The sequence below is a fragment of the Pyxicephalus adspersus genome, chromosome 8 (genome assembly GCF_032062135.1).
Source record: "Pyxicephalus adspersus chromosome 8, UCB_Pads_2.0, whole genome shotgun sequence".
Taxonomy (NCBI): Eukaryota; Metazoa; Chordata; class Amphibia; order Anura; family Pyxicephalidae; genus Pyxicephalus; species Pyxicephalus adspersus.
In genome coordinates, this window is record NC_092865.1 from 10,578,210 (window position 1) to 10,594,336 (window position 16,127).

At 37.7% G+C, this 16,127-nt stretch overlaps 1 protein-coding gene across 1 annotated transcript in view; it reads left to right on the top strand.

The window, feature by feature from the left end:
- Positions 1-7,216, top strand: part of TNNI3K (TNNI3 interacting kinase) — a 134,877-nt gene extending 127,661 nt beyond the window's left edge. The window contains exons 24-25 of the mRNA XM_072419475.1: positions 3,848-3,927; positions 6,730-7,216. Coding sequence (XP_072275576.1) covers positions 3,848-3,927; positions 6,730-6,806 — 157 coding nt within the window. The 3' untranslated portion in view covers positions 6,807-7,216. The remainder of the gene's footprint in view (positions 1-3,847; positions 3,928-6,729) is intronic.
- Positions 7,217-16,127: the final 8,911 nt, after the last annotated feature.

Sequence of the window (16,127 nt, forward strand, 5' to 3'; positions counted from 1 at the left end):
GTAAACTTCGGCATTATACCACATGCTCCCAGTAGTCCCCATCTATGGGAGCAGCTGGAAACCACATATGTAAGCATTTGCAAGGCAAAAATTAGGTTAGCCTTAGATTAATTTCCATCTCATCCAATAATTTGTCAAACCTGTATTTAAAAAAAAATTTTTTTAAATTTTAACAAACAAGGAAAATTGATTTCTTTATCAAAATTACTTAAATAAGTTTTTGTGGCTCATCAATATAGAGATATATTATCAATACCTATGTACACACAGTGGTGTATACAATTTAATTAATCTTTAACACATACTATTAGAAAAAAAAAAAACTACGAATTACATTTTAAAATATACATGATTAAAAAACTTTACCCTACTTTCCATGATATCCACCTAAAATAATGGGAGGTCTATGTAAGGAACATAGTTTACAAGATGCATATGTCAATTAGGGGGAATTAAAACTGCTGCTTGTAAAAATCTTATGCCATGTTCTTTCCACCTTTGTGTTTAGTCATTGAAATACCATCAAGGCTGGATATATATATCCAGCAAAAATAGCAAAACAAATTGGTATCAAGTTTTTGGATGGTCACAATCAACAGCATGACGGCCTTACCACGTATCTAAACCCATTATATATATATATATTTTAGGGAATGGTTAAAATTTCCATCAGGATTTCATTGCTGTGTAGAAATAAACCCTTATTTATTATGGTGACAGTAGACACAAATAGAAATGAGAAATTCCAAAGTTTTGGTTATCACCAGCACAGGAAATCTTCCAGTCCCCAAAAGGGGTTTTCTTTACATTATAGAAATTTCTACTTATCCACTGCTGTATCTCTGAGACAGAAAGTTGTTAAAAGTTTACAAAAGAAATGAAACTCATATGAATTGAATGAAAATAAAAAAAGAGAAAAGTTTTACTCATTCAATGTTTGAAAGGGGAAATGTTTGGCTTTAGATATACTTTAAGCTACCCATCTACCAATGCTAAAAAAACAAATTTAGGGAGGATAGTTAGTAACAACATAACCATAACCATAAAGAAATGAATATTACAAATTACCACACATAGACTATAGAAAAAACTTTCTTAATTAAAAAAATCAACTTACCTGCCATGTGCTAGTGAAATACATCAGACATATTCCCAAAATGATTCTAGGGAGTATTTGCGAATTGATAATATATATATTTTTACTGTTAGGAGCTCCAAATATTTGCAAAGTGTCTGCAAGGTGTCACCTGCATCAGTAGTCTTAGCTGGGAGATGCTTTTTATGTTTAATCTGTAAAATCCCCAGGCAATCTCTTGCTATCTGAGAGGGGAAGTAAGAATCAAGATAAAGGTTTGTCTTACCTGGAAAATGCCGATAAACATTCTGAGAGACGAGGACGGTTCCTCCAAATCAGCATGCTGCCAGCTTGTCCATTGCAAAGACATCTAGCTGCAACTCGATATCACCAAGACTGATAAAATATTTATACCAGAGGGACACAAGCCGTGTGTGTACGAGGGCTCTTACATTTTTAAACAGTTTCTACGTGGCAATACGATATATAAAATCAATATTATGCATTGACTGTTGTTAGAAGCAGGAGAATTGTTTTTTTCTACTCCTAGGTAAAGTAAAGTTGATGTCTCTAGTTTACTGATAAGGCGGATGTCCTTGGGTTGGTCTTGGAGGTCATTCAGTCTATTTAACCAGCAATGAGACTTTAATTAATATATTAGACGCTACTAATTTCCCTAAACTGATCAACTTTATTCCTTTGCAGATGATGTTGCCCTACTTGTCCTAATTAAACAAGCCACATCCTGATATCGTGACAACAAAATCAAAAAACAAGAAGTAGACTTTTAAGGCATTCAATATCCCAATAATTAAAACAAATATTTATTTTAATATAAAACGTTTATATTTAATAAATGTTTCACAGACTTAAATTCACTTTCTCAGGAACCAGTTACAAAATTTACTGAAATCCATTATCAATTAATACTAATAATTATAACAATTTTTTTTACCTACAATTTACTCCATTTTGTGAATGAGGGCAATTTCATGCTGGTCCCCCAAATACTAGTCAAATGGGGGGTAGGGTAACTTTATTCAATCCATCCATCCAACACCACCACTTCTCTCTAGCCAATCACCCCAGTATATGGTTTGAATACGTACTTGAATGAGTAGTAATGTGAAGCACCAAAACCAAGGTTTTCTTTCTATTAATTGTAGTGGAATACAGTAGAAGGGCCCTTTTTTGGTGCTCATGTCACTATCTGGTGGCATTGATATTTCACAACCCCAATGGAAATATGGAGTTCTAACGATGGGTGGCAACAAGATGGGTCAGAGGCAGCCATGACTACAACCATGGTCTTCACTCTTGGAAGTGGTCACGATAGTGGCATTAGGTAAGTTAAATAGGACTTTGAAGGGCTTTTTTTCAAGTTCGTGAATGGGTGAAAAAGGTGCCAGTGAGAGGTTACCTTCTAAATAAAAAAAAAAAAAATATGATTTCAGGAGTTTTGGCTTTTTTAAAAATCCATGCAGAAACATGCTCTTTCCCCAAGTCCCTATCCCATCACAGTGCTTCTGCCAAAAATCTCCCAATATTGGCATTTAAAACAAAACACTATTTGCCCAAACAACTAAATAGGCCAAAACACTAACTCGTGCCTTCCCATTTCCCATGATGTGTATCATGTATCATGTCTCTCTGTAAAGTTTTAATAAGAGACAGAGAGTATGAAAGCAAGAAGCATCTGCTGCATGTTCACTTTAGTAAACCTGTAGTACTGTTTGAATCCTCTATTATTAGGTTTACATATGTAACACCATTGTGTACCAAAACATATAAATATATAAAATATATAAATCTAATAAATTTAGCGATAGAAAAATATATAAATGTAATAAATAATTATTATTAAAAAATTGACCCAAAATCATTATGGTTTACTTTATACTAAAAACATGCTTAGCCCGTACAGGTTAAGGGAAACAATGGGAATAAAAGTATATGTTGCAGGGTATGTTGACAATGTACAGTTATCATTTTTCGGTTGTTTAACTTTTCCTAGCACCAGGGGACCATCTCTGATATCATTTAATGGGCCTATAGAGGACTATAGGGAGCGAGGGCACATAAAACATCAAGCACCATGAGTTTAAGAGTTAAAGAGGCAGTAGAAATTATATAGGATATTTACAACTCTATGGAGGATGGAGGGATTTTGTTAGTGGGTCCAGAAAAAAATGGATATTTGTACAATTATCCTCTAAGGCAGAGGTCCCCAAACCCGGTCTGACAGGTGGGTCGCGGCTCTGGCCGGTGCATCCACCAGAGGGGTCAGGAGAAGGATGGGCGGTATGGAGTCCATGACCTGCAAAAGGTTGGGGACCACTGTTCTAAGGCACCCTTTCTCAACCTTTATAACATGAGTGACTCCTGAAATGACTTTCAAGTCTTCAAGGAACCCCTGGTATAATTACTATATCTTCAGCTTCAAGTATGTTGGAAATAATCGCTCATACATTGCTGGCCATTGGGAAGAATGTCACCCATACAGATAGCCAAAAAGATGATTGGTGTCACTTAAACTGGGAGGCACAAATTGCTCATTGCTCAAGGAACCCCTAAAAACCCCTGGAGGAACCCTGTTTGAGAAAGACCGTCTTTAAAGTAAACCTGTTGTAAGTGGACAAACAATAGATTGGCTTTAACTAACAAAGTTTATTGTCCTAAATATACAGTTTTAGTTCACTGTTCAAGTTGAAACATAATTTCCCAATGGTCTGCCAGCACAACAAAAATGGAATCTCTGCTTTTGTTTTTCAGCTCAGAAGTGTCCTCCGGCCGCGGTTTGACCTTAGAGGAGATGAGGAAAAGTTTTCAGTATCCGCCAATAGACAAGAATGGTAAGTACAGCTGTACTTGTGACAGTAATAATATAATCACAATGTTTTTCTGCATTGAGGTGGACTTAGAAAAGCCTGAACATTTATTTTAAGACCAGAACAGCATGTTATTTCAGTTGAAAGCTAGGACCGCCACTCTTTAGATAAACAGATTAGGCAGCCATCTGGAAGTTTCTATGTTCAAAGTTATAAGAAAAATAATAAATCATTACAAAGAATGAAAAAAAAATAAAAATAAAGACAAACAATTTTACAGAAACATTACAGGAAGAAATCAAACCTTAGTCATAAATGTTTTCAATAAAGCAAAATGAAGAAACTGAAGGAGCCAATCATAGTGAATGCTCAGTAAAAATGACTTAGTTACCTTTTAAAGAAAATTAAATAAAATACAGATCATGTAAAAGAAATGAATTTATGATTACCTGTCCTGCTGCCAGTTTTGGTAATCTTTATTGTTGTCCGAATTTTCCTTTGTTTATTTTGCCGAACTGACCCAGGGTTGTATTTGTAGCCCAATTTGAATCCAATTGAAGTCAATAACAAAGGCAAATTTGGGCAAGTACACAGAGCATGGCTCTGCTAATTCAGCTCGGAGACTAGAGCAGCTGTCAAAGTCTTCTGGCTTTGTTTGCTGACACTTCATATCATATCTCATCACCCACAAAACTAGACCCTTCAATAGCCTTGGGTCCATAAAAAAGTTCCTTTAGTATCTTGGAAGGGGGAAAAAGGCAGGAAGCAGACCCATTTGCCCAACAGGGCCATCTTTAGGGAAGAGGGCCTCTTCCTCATAACCTGAACTAGTGTTGTGGGGGTCTGTGGTTTGGTTGCTTTATTGGAATCAGAAAGCCCACCCCTCCCCCACTTTGGGGAAAAAGTGCATTCATTACAACTGTGTCAAATCTGCTGGCCATATTTTGTGACCCTTAAATCTTTGTTATTGAAACAAAATAGTGTATTTCCCTTATCTCCAAGAATATACCAAGAAAAAACAAATACTTAAATACCCTTGGGACCTGCATGGATAGGAAATGGGGCAGGATGTGTATCCCTCTCCTATCCATAAAAAAATTCTTCTGAAATCTTGTTTTCCTAGGGGAAAGCATGAAACTGACCCACCTGGCAAGGGCCATCCTTGGGGGAGAGGGCCCTTTTTCTTACAACATAGCCTGGTCTGTGGGTGAAAAGCTTATTTTGAATCTGGAAGCCAACTTTCTGCCCCCCACCCTGGAGCGTACAGGGATATATGAGAGGTACCCCTTACCTATCCCCTGAAAAGTTTAAATAAGTCTCACAACACACTGCGAATAAAAAATCTTAATTGTGTTTTAAAAAAAAAAAAAAAACTCATTCTTACTTTTGCAGGATCTGCACTGCAATATTAAAAAAGTAAATGAATGGATAAGCCATCTATCCATGGGGGTCTGCCATGTTTCCTGATGTCCCACAAAATTTTTCTATCCTGTGATGGCTGGCCGATGTAGGCTGAATAAGCAGAGCCATTCTATAATGTCAATGACAGTTACAAAATATGGCTCTGTGCTGAATCCATCCACTGAACATCAGAGATGTTTAGATTTCTTTGGTTCAGCTCGAGTGACCAATGTTCTGGTCAAATTTGTGATTAACCCGAACTGAGCATCAACACTAATGCTCTTCAAAACCACCAACAAGATCTTCACATCCAACATGGATCTGGATATGTAAGATTTTTGCAAACCACATGTGCCTCCATCCATCCAACACAGTGTGGTTCCATCCACCTGCCCCAATGTCACTAAAAGACTAAGAAGTGAACTAGGGGCCAGAAGATGGAACCATTGTGCTTGGTGGTGGATTAGAATGGTCCTCATCCATTGTGAAGTAGACAGTCCAGTTCTCCAAAAATTTACAGTCATCAGACCATTCAAGTTATTGTCTGGTTCTAGGATGGGTACTATTTTTTAAAAGACTGATAGTTTGATGGCTTGTGCCCTTAGTCCACCACCTTCAGGTCCTTTGTGTGCTCCACTTGCTTTTCTATTGTTTATTCTGTGCCAAAGATCCAATTAATGAGAATCTAAACAATCTGTGAAACCAGAAACAGGTTTCCTAGTGTTGTACTAGATCACAATAGACCTGACGTGCAGAAACAACGGTGAACAAGAAGACAACGTGGGATTTGAGGAGGGTTTAGTTATTTCAATTGGAGACTTTGGGTCTCCAATTGATCTATTAAAGCTCTCCAATTCTGGAGAAGATACAATTTCATCAGTGAAACTGGAATGTATTTCTTAAAAGTAATTTGCTATTTGTTAGCAAATGTTTTCAACCCTGGACGGGATCTATGATAGTCTATCTTCTCTATCTAATCTTAGAGAGCTTTAATAAATCAGGTCCTTTGTAGGAGTGCACTTCTATTAAACTAAGTGAAAATTACCTTGTGAAGTGAAAATATACTTTTCAATGTGGACAGCCTGAACCCTAGAGGTTGTAACCCTAGTAGGGTGAAGTATAGTGGAGGCCAATGGGCTTCTCGTATCTCTTTCAGACCCCACTGGATAAAGCTGCACTTTGTCTACACAGTTTTCCTTCTTTTGCTGTGCTGCCGTGCAATACAATGCAGACTTCCAGCAAGACAGATCAACCCCCCATCCATAATATTCCCGCCAGGTGTGTCAGCCTGTGAAATATCACTTCTCTGGTAGACTGACCCTTCAATATTTAGTTTATTGTTGTCTGCCAGAGCGCACAGCTGTCTTTGTTACACAGACCCGCGTGGACGACGTTGCATTCATTTGACTTTCTTTCATTTGACAGGTTACGTGTCTGATCCCATGAGCACCATGCGATTTCATAGTTGCTGCAGGAGCAGCAGTTTCGAAGACAGTAACTGACAGATGGAGCCGTTATAGGCGGTGGCGGGATCCTAGTAAAAGGGCAAACGCAGCGCCACCTGACAGCCCAGGGGGAAGTGTTTACACACAAAGATCTTCTCTTTTTTTATTTATGTCAGATAATTCATTTTTATGTTCTTGTTTTGTTCTTTTTTATGACATGAGAGAGACTGTGAGACTTTATCAATTTTCACCTGGCAGTAAAAAAAAAATGCAACTTTAACTAACAGTTATTTTATCAATTGGTTCAACTTTAGGATTTTTTTTGTGCTTTTGCAACACACAGTTTTACCCAAAAATAAAGTCTCAGATCTTAACAATGTATCTGACCATTATGGGGAAAAATATTTTTGAAGATTTTAAAGCCACTGTGTTTCATTAGACTTTGTAATATTAAATTTCCTTATATATCCTCTTTCTTGTTACTGTAGCTGTGCAACAAGCTGGTAAAACACATTGACATTGAGTGGCCTTTAAAAATAAAAATGGCAACTGTGGCACTCTTTTCCTTCCAATAATCTACTTTTTAGATTTGAGCTATGGAGACTCATAGTGGCCATACAGAAAAAAGAAAGCTGCCTCACTTTCTTTAAAAAGGAAATATTTATTTGAGGTCCAACTCTCTCTACATGCAATGGGCCTGATTTATTAAAGCTCTAGGGGGGAGAAAATATACTATCATGGGAGAACTGGGGTGATCAAGCAAACCTGGAATAGATTTCTTAAAAATTATTTACTATTAGTTGGCAAATGTTTTCAATCCTGGATCAGATCCATTCCAGGTTTGTTGGATCATCCAGGATCACCTATGATAGTCTATCAATGTCTTCTGACATATATTTCTTAAATGCTAGTATATATGATTGTGATAGACTTGTAGACAGCTTACTGTTGCAGCTGAAAACTTCAAGTGGTGCCACAATATACCATTATTCATACATGTGACATCAGCAATGCTGGAGAAGGGACCTAGACCAGCATTGCCTGTCCACATTTCACCTCTGTCAACCAGTCCTCAAGGACCCCAAAGTCCCAGCTTTGTACATGTGTAATGTACATGTGTACATGGATTTTAAAGTTGTGTGCAACATCTCAGGGTAGTCTATAGCTGAACTACTTCCATAGACTTTAATAGGACCATCTTTAAATGCTTCCACAAGCAGTTGCAAGTGGTTGAAAAGGATAACCCATTGATTTGAAGCACAGCAGGATAGCAGATATCCTGTGATGCACTTAAACCAATGCTAAAAACATAATTTGTTGTCAATTGCATGCCGCCAACATGTACATATACCTGCCAAAACCACAAGTGAATGCTCCCAAGCTCCTATCGGTTGAAGGTGAGTGTCCTGGAAACACATGGCTGTAAACCATCCATCTGGACTTAGCTTTAGGACAGAACAAAAGTTCTGTTTTATTAAATCACAATCAAGGAGGTCATTAATGCAGAAAGGCATAGACAATGTCCCTGCTGCAATAATCCTTCCCATCTGCCTGATTTCTCTGGGTATCTGTCAAAAAAGCTGAGCTGCCCTTGTAGATGCCATTGGATGCCAGGATACCTGGCAATCCTAGCTTCTCCTGAACATTCTGGGAATGAATGTACTCCCACACGCCTGCACAAGAGTGACGTCATCCCAGCCTGGCCAATCAAAATGGCCAAAGATCATTTCCAGGAACCAAAAAAGAAGAACAAGAACGAAGAAGATGCCAGTGCCTCGCAACAGAAAAGAGACAGGTGAGTATTGTGGGGTTAGTTCTACTGTAAGCTCACAAATTACACAATACACAAAACCCAAGATTATCATTTTAGTATACTAACATTTAAAGTAAATCCTATGATAAATGTATGAATCTTCTTGGGTAAAAGATGGATAGCTAGACCCCTGTATACTATTCAGGTGGGGTTTATATCTGATTTTTCTTCTTGCATGTTTCCATTTATTATTTCGCTTTTCATTTAGCTTTTTGTTGAACCCGCAGTTTTTTTCTACAATTTACAATGAAGAACCATTTTATATACAGAGTTCCCATGCAGACGTAGCTGTAAAACTAGTAATAATGCATCAGCCTCGTACAAATATGTTAAATTTAAGATCCTTACAGACACTTTTAAAAGTCAACGGGGAGTTGTACAGATAATAGTTTGTGTAAACCACCACCAGACTCTCCTACACAATGAGTAATATCTCTCCCAGAGTTTTCCTTGAGATCAAATTGTTATACACACATTATATTGATTTTACTGTAAAAAGAGATAGTGGCTTTGTTCCGGACCCGAGGAAACACTGCAGATGACGGTCTACTTAAGTCATTTTCTGTCCTCGATTACTAAAGAGAATATAAAAAAAACACCAAAGCCATCTGAAATAAATAGAAATAATGTTTCTTTTGTAATCTGTATCTGTTCGCCTATAGAGCCGTTCTTCTCCTTGGGAAGTGAATTATGGGTAATGACAAAACTCGTGATAATTTACCGGCTTTATTGTGGACATATCTTAGAACATTCTTGGTCTGACCTAGAAAATCAGGATTTTGAGATTTTAATGTGTATTCTGTCCTTGGGAAGGTTTTTGGGGAAAAAGGGAAGAGAATACCAACCTAGCTTTAAAGTGAACCTGTTGTTAACTTTATTAATTGGCAATAAAGTATTCCTGAGTAGCCAAAATATAAAGTGACAGTTAAAAATCTATTCTTAAAGCATACCTAAAGCTAATAACACAGTTCAACATGTCATTTTCATCAGATATAATTTTATGTGAGCTTTGTAGTATTTTGTAGTATTTTTGATGCAGATTTCAAATCTGTGTTCAGTTTTTCTCTAGTTTTTGTGATGCAGCTAATTTTATATTGTGTGTAATTTGTTATAAATAGCCTTAAGATATTACAACATTTAACCACGGTTTTCTTTTTTTAATGTTAGAGACCACACTAACTGTGATTTATTTCATTTATCATCACCTAGAAATTGCCTAATGATCCAGACATTTTCTGTTACGTGTGTGGTTCATTCACAACGAAAGCACAACGTCGCCAAATTACCACAGAACATACAAATTATATTTCAGCTGTCCATGTGCTGACCAGGATAAATCTTGGGCTCCGCATGTCATCTGTACCAGTTGTTCCTGATTGCGTGATTGGCTAAAGCAGCATAAAGAAATGCCATTTGCAATCCCGATGGTGTGACGAGAACCGTGAGACCATCTAATTGACTGCTATTTTTGCCGCATCAACAAAAGTGGATTCCCAGGTAAAACTAAGCACAAAATTGTATATCCCAGCCTCGGTTCCGCAGTTAGGCCTGTTCCCTATGATGATTCATTGCCAGTTCCGGTACCGCCATATGCGCTGGAGTTGCAGCCAGTTACAACCCCGAATCATATGATCCTGACTTCTTGGCCCCTGAAGATTTAGATCCAGAGACCTTTACACAAGCAGAGCTGAATAATTGCATTCCTGATCTAAATCTCTCCAAAGACAAAGCAGAACTTCTTGCTTCAAGGCTTAAACAGAAGACTCTGGCTCACTCTGCTACTGTCATGATATAAATGCACTCTTTAACAGTTTGTCACAGGAGCATGTTTCATCTGAATGGCGTATCTTCATTGATTCCTCTAAACAAATCTTGAAAGCAGTCTTACTGCATATTGCCCAAACCAAGTTTACCGATTGCCCATTCCGTTAACCTAAAAGAGTCCTATAACAACATGAAGTTACTATTTGAACCAATTTAGTATAAAAACACACCAGTGGAACATCTGTGGGGATGTAAAGGTCATTGCATTGCTGATTGGAATGCAAGGAGGATTCTTAAAATATTGCTGTTTCCTATGCCTGTGGGATAGCCGATCTACGAGAGACCATCATGTCAAGTGTGATTGGCTACCAAGCGATACCTTTAAGCCCGGAAACAAGCAGTGTCAAGTTTCTCCCTCTGGTTGATCCGCATAAAATATTTCTGCTACCTCTCCATATCAAGTTAGGCTTGATGAAGAACCTTGTAAAGGCCATGGGTAAATCAAACTCCATGGGTTTTCGGTACCTTGTTGAAAAGTTTCAAAATATAAGCATTGCAAAAATGAAGAAAGGGACATTTATAGGGCCACAGATCATGTCTGATTTGCAAGGTGATGTTTTCCAACAATCTCTCTCAGCAGCTGAGCTAGAAGCTTGGGGAGCATTTAAGTGGCTGTGTGAAAATTTCCTGGACAACCATCCGTCTCCTGCATACAAGGAAGGAGTTCAGAATCTGCTTGATTCATAGCAGAAACTGGGTTGTCGCATGTCATTAAAAACACATTTCTTGCACTCACATCTAAAATTCTTCCTGAAAAATCTTGGTATGGTGAGTGACGAACAAGGAGAACATTTTCACCAGGACATTCAGTTAATGGAGCACCGCTACCAAGGTTTCTGGAATAAAAGTATGATGGCTGACTACTGCTGGATGATATACCGCGACAATCTAGACAAAGAGTACACAGAAAATCATAATCTAAGCATTTCTGAAGAAACAATGGTACCTGACTGACACTACCTGAGTTCAGTAGATCTATACCAGTGAGCCTCATTTTACTTCACACTGAAGATGTATTAATATTCACTTCACTGGTGCTTAAGTTTTAGTACAAAATACATGCATGTACAATGTTAACACGTACGTGTTAGGGAAAAACTGAAAACAGATCTGAAATCTGCTCGAAAAACTGATTTAGAAAAGTTTGCTGTGGTTTCTGATAATTATCAAAAAAAAAATTTTGTTGACCTGTGTAATAAAAACAATTGCAATCAGAAAGGCTTTAAAATAAGTAATCGGGCTTTATTACAGAAAAGGATATGAAATTACCTGTCCGATCACAATTTTTTAAAATATACTCCATCACAGGAGCCGGCTTCTTCCTCTTCTTCTATTCTATGCGTATTTGGTAAAGACTTTGGTCATCTTGTTTCGGCCTGGGTGGGATAATTTAGTCCTGGAAAACGTTGGGGAATCTGAAATTTCTGGCACATCCCAGGCAGCATACACAGAGATGCAAAGGTGCTGCTCAGTGTTTTCATGAAAGAGGACAGCGATCAGGCAGGTAGGTATGTTTTCATACGAAAGGGACAATGCCTGTCCATTTCTGCATTAAAGACCTGCCCGATCTTTCATTTTCAAAGCCGAACTATAGTTTGATTTTAAGCTCCATTCAAATGACTTTGCCTAGGTCAAGATGATTCCATCACACTACAATAAGAAGGAAACATTTCTAAGTGATTAAAAATGTAACATTGTAACCTTGTAACAAACACTAAGGCACAACTGATTGTTCTTTTACTTTTCCAACTCTGAGCTTTGCAAAACAGGGATTGGAAAAGGCTGATACCAAGCTAAATGTAGGTACTTTATGTGTAGGAACAATGGATTGCATTAAAAATCAGCACATTGCCCATCTCCAGGCAAACACCTCTACATGTAACCCACTATCCATTCTGACTTTTTGTTTCAAAAAATACCTTGTGCAGCATGGATATAAATGTCTATATACACCAATCAGGTCCCATTCCAGAACCATTTCTAAGTGCAGGTTATCCAGTGATGCAGATGTGCCAACACTGCCCATGACCCTTTTTGGTGACATCTTTGGGCTGCCAGTATAAGAAATGTTGTAATAATGAATACAAAAAATTCATTTATTTGTTCATTTCATATCTTCCTGGGGTTCTGTTTTAAGGATAAGATTTAGAAATCAGGAAATATTTACAGTTAACTGAACTCACAGGGCACAGTAACATTTTGATGAGAACCCTTTACAAAACCAAAATACATTTTCTGAAAAACCTTAGTTATTACGCTTATCTGGCTCAGATTCTGAGATTTAGAAGTGGCTACTATTTTCCACCATACTTCATAACAACTTTAAAAATAAAATGATGCGATAAATAGAAAAAAATGCAAATGAGCAAACATGTTAATTGCACATTCTATTTAAAGTAAATTGTGAGAAAAAACACTTGTAGCCTGGAAAAATGTAAAGTATTTTAACGGAATTGAAACATGAATGCAACCTTTTATATTTTTTAAATGTGTTCTTATTTGCTGTTGCTAAATTGGGATAATTAAAAGTAGGCCTGAGCTCTAAGGGATCTATTGATATAGTAGTGAATCTGACATTTCTTGTTGGAGAACCTTCCAGGTCCATGTGTTTAATGGCAGAAATTAGGTCCCCACTAGGGAACGTTTAGGGGAATGTCAGATTTATAAATAGACCTCTAATATTTAGGATTCACTATCTCATGGTTAACATCTACAAACATTGATTGTGCCTAAGAAAAAATTATATTTGTGTTGAATTTTCCCAGAAAAATAGCAAAAGTGTTTCTTGTGCCTTGGCACTTATAGCTGTCTGTAGTAAGACATAATCACAGGTTCAGCTGATTGGTATTTTTAGTAGATTAAGGGCTCTATTTATAAAACAGGGAATTTGATATCCCTTCAAACTTTTTCTGGTGGGAATCTCTCAGGTGCATGTGTCTCAATGCCAGTAGTTGATTCCCACCAGGGAATGTTTGAGGGAATGTTAAATTCCCAGTTTATTATAGAGCCAGGTTTAATATAGAGTTAGGTTTAATTATTTCATTGCCACAGTACATAATATTCTCTTTCCTGGAGAAGAAGGTGTACCTGAGGACATGCCCTGCAAAAATCTTCCTGCTTCTATTTTATTTATGGATTACACAGCTCACCACCCTGAATACATTAGAACCCAAACATTAGAAGAACAGGTAATTAAGTTAATAACAGTTATTAAAAATAAAAGATAACCACCAACATTTAAATTTGTCTTTTTATGACTGCAGCCTATTATCATGGGCAAAAAATGTAATGAATAACCACTACTAAATTTTTTCTAATCTAGGAACAAAGGGTGACGGCTGAAGCCCTATCTATCAAAATAATTAAAACAATAATACAACATCTTCTCCACCTACCTTGTGGGTGGCATTACCCTTAAGTGTGTACAGAATAAATGTCCTGATAAGTAAAGAGTTGTTCTTAAATTGGCCATATTGTATAATTCACTCCCTTCCTGGGCTAGTGCTGAGAACAGGACTTTCAGTAATCACGTCCATAGAGATGCTGGGGATGACGCCTGGCCGAACAGTAGTGCGGCTAGAATGGATCCCTCCGCCGCAGAGAGAGACACGCTGCGAGCAGGGCAGCAGCCTCGGCCATGCTGCCTGCTGCAGCAGCGTCTCCTTCTGCGGCTGGGATCCCCAGGGACGCCGCGGGCTCGCTGGACAGGTAAGTTCCTTACAACCCCCTCATAGACCCCCTCATTTGGATTCACCATGGCAACATAGACTTCATTTGGATTCACCATGGTCTTTGCCAAAACCTGGATAGATGTACTTATCCCTGAGCTCCCGGTGTAATAAATCCTCCTTTGCAAGTCTCTTGGATAACACTTACCCTCCTATATTGCCCCCCCAAAACAGAAAGTCACATCGAAGCTGCACTACTATAATAACTTTACCCTGGAGTCCTACAGTACCCAAATGCTTCTAGGCCTAGGACAAATACCCATTTTGCCACCTTGTGAACACATCTCTAAATTCAGATATTTTTCAACTCAGACAACAAATAAAACAGTTGGTCTATATTTAGGAGTTTGTGGTGCCGTCTACAAAGAGCAGGTAGGTGGTATCTGATTAAACTGATTACAGACTCAGCATCTGGCTGTAGGATGTTGCGTAGGATGGCATATTGCAGCGTTCAGTATGAATGTCAAGCACTCGCGTCTGTTTTTGGAAGCTGTGGCGTCATTCACAGAGGATTATCTCGTGTTTATGAAATTTCTTCAACAATAACATAAATAATTGAATTAATGAAGCAGAGTGAGGAACTATCAGATTGTGTTTATAAAGAAAGCACCACTAGTCCTTTCAATGCTGCTGTTTCAATATCATTCGTAATTGAGACCATCCATGTGCTTTGCCTACAGGTTTTCAGGTGGGTGGTTGGAGCCCAACGTCATACAAAATTTGTGAAATACGCATCATGATTTTAGTACATACAAGCTGTTTTTTGACAGGGATGTATTTGGTAAGATGTACATTTTGCTAACCTTCTTAGCAATATCCCACTAAATCGGGGACATGAAGCTAAAAGTCAAAGGAAGGGCCAGGGAGCAGAAAATCTACATCACATTATATATCACATTAGCTGTAATTGTATTGTTTTCCTTTGTCACACATATTCATATCTAAAATCATGTGAGGGATGTCACATTTCTTAAACCTGTGCATAGTAATGTAAAATACCAATTAAATTAGTGTTTGTTTTTAGCATGGGGGAACCCTTGAAATAACTTTCGGGTCCTTGCTATATTTACTATATTCCCAACTCACATCAATGTGGTGGTCAATAGGAATAATCCTGACCTGTGGAAGGAATGGATTCCCTGTAGATAGCAAAAAAGATCATTGGAATCTGTTAAACTGACCTGAGAATCACAAACTGCTCATTGCTCAAGGAACCCCTAGCAATCTCTGGAGGAACCTATGGTTCCACAGAACCTTGGTTGAGAAACATAATTAGATTGTAGGGATCCTGGGAAATGCTAAATAAAAATTGTATGTTGTTGATATGGCAAATGGTATACAACTTGTAATTGGTAGCAGGTCTACAGGAAACATAAAAATGTGTAAGAGGTCCTCTGCAGCCACTGTGGGCTAGGCTGTGTCCTAACTCTCCACCTAAGTTGATGAATTACATAAAAGAGCCTTCTCTACCTCCTTCCCCTACTCTTATATTTTCCTGGGATTAGGTTCCAAATAGACCATAAGAAAGGAAATAAGGGAAGAACTTGACTCAAAATCTTGTAGTCAACACTATACAGTAATAGGGGTTGTAAAGGACAAGCAGCACCTTTGGTATTGCTAACTGACTTCTACTTAAATCTTTTAAGTATTTCCTATATCTTATAAGAAGTAGGAACAAGAATTGAAAGAAAATCTCTAAAGTGAGTAACATCTTCTATTAAACAGTTGTTACCAGAACAAGTAAAGATTTCCACTCTGTTCCTATTCCAAAAACAGCTTGTAATTTTGGATTTTGCTTCCAAATGACAATGGTCTCCAGGATAAAGAGTGAATCTCCCCAGTAGGGACAGAACTAAAAACCTGTCAAAGCTTCTAACCATTCACAACCATATCCAAACCAATAACAACGTACATTTCTCCATTTTTACATTTTGTGCATTGGCTTTCATTAACATTACTATTTCATCTCATATCTGAAATACCACAAACTCCCCCGCCCCTGAAAATGTATAC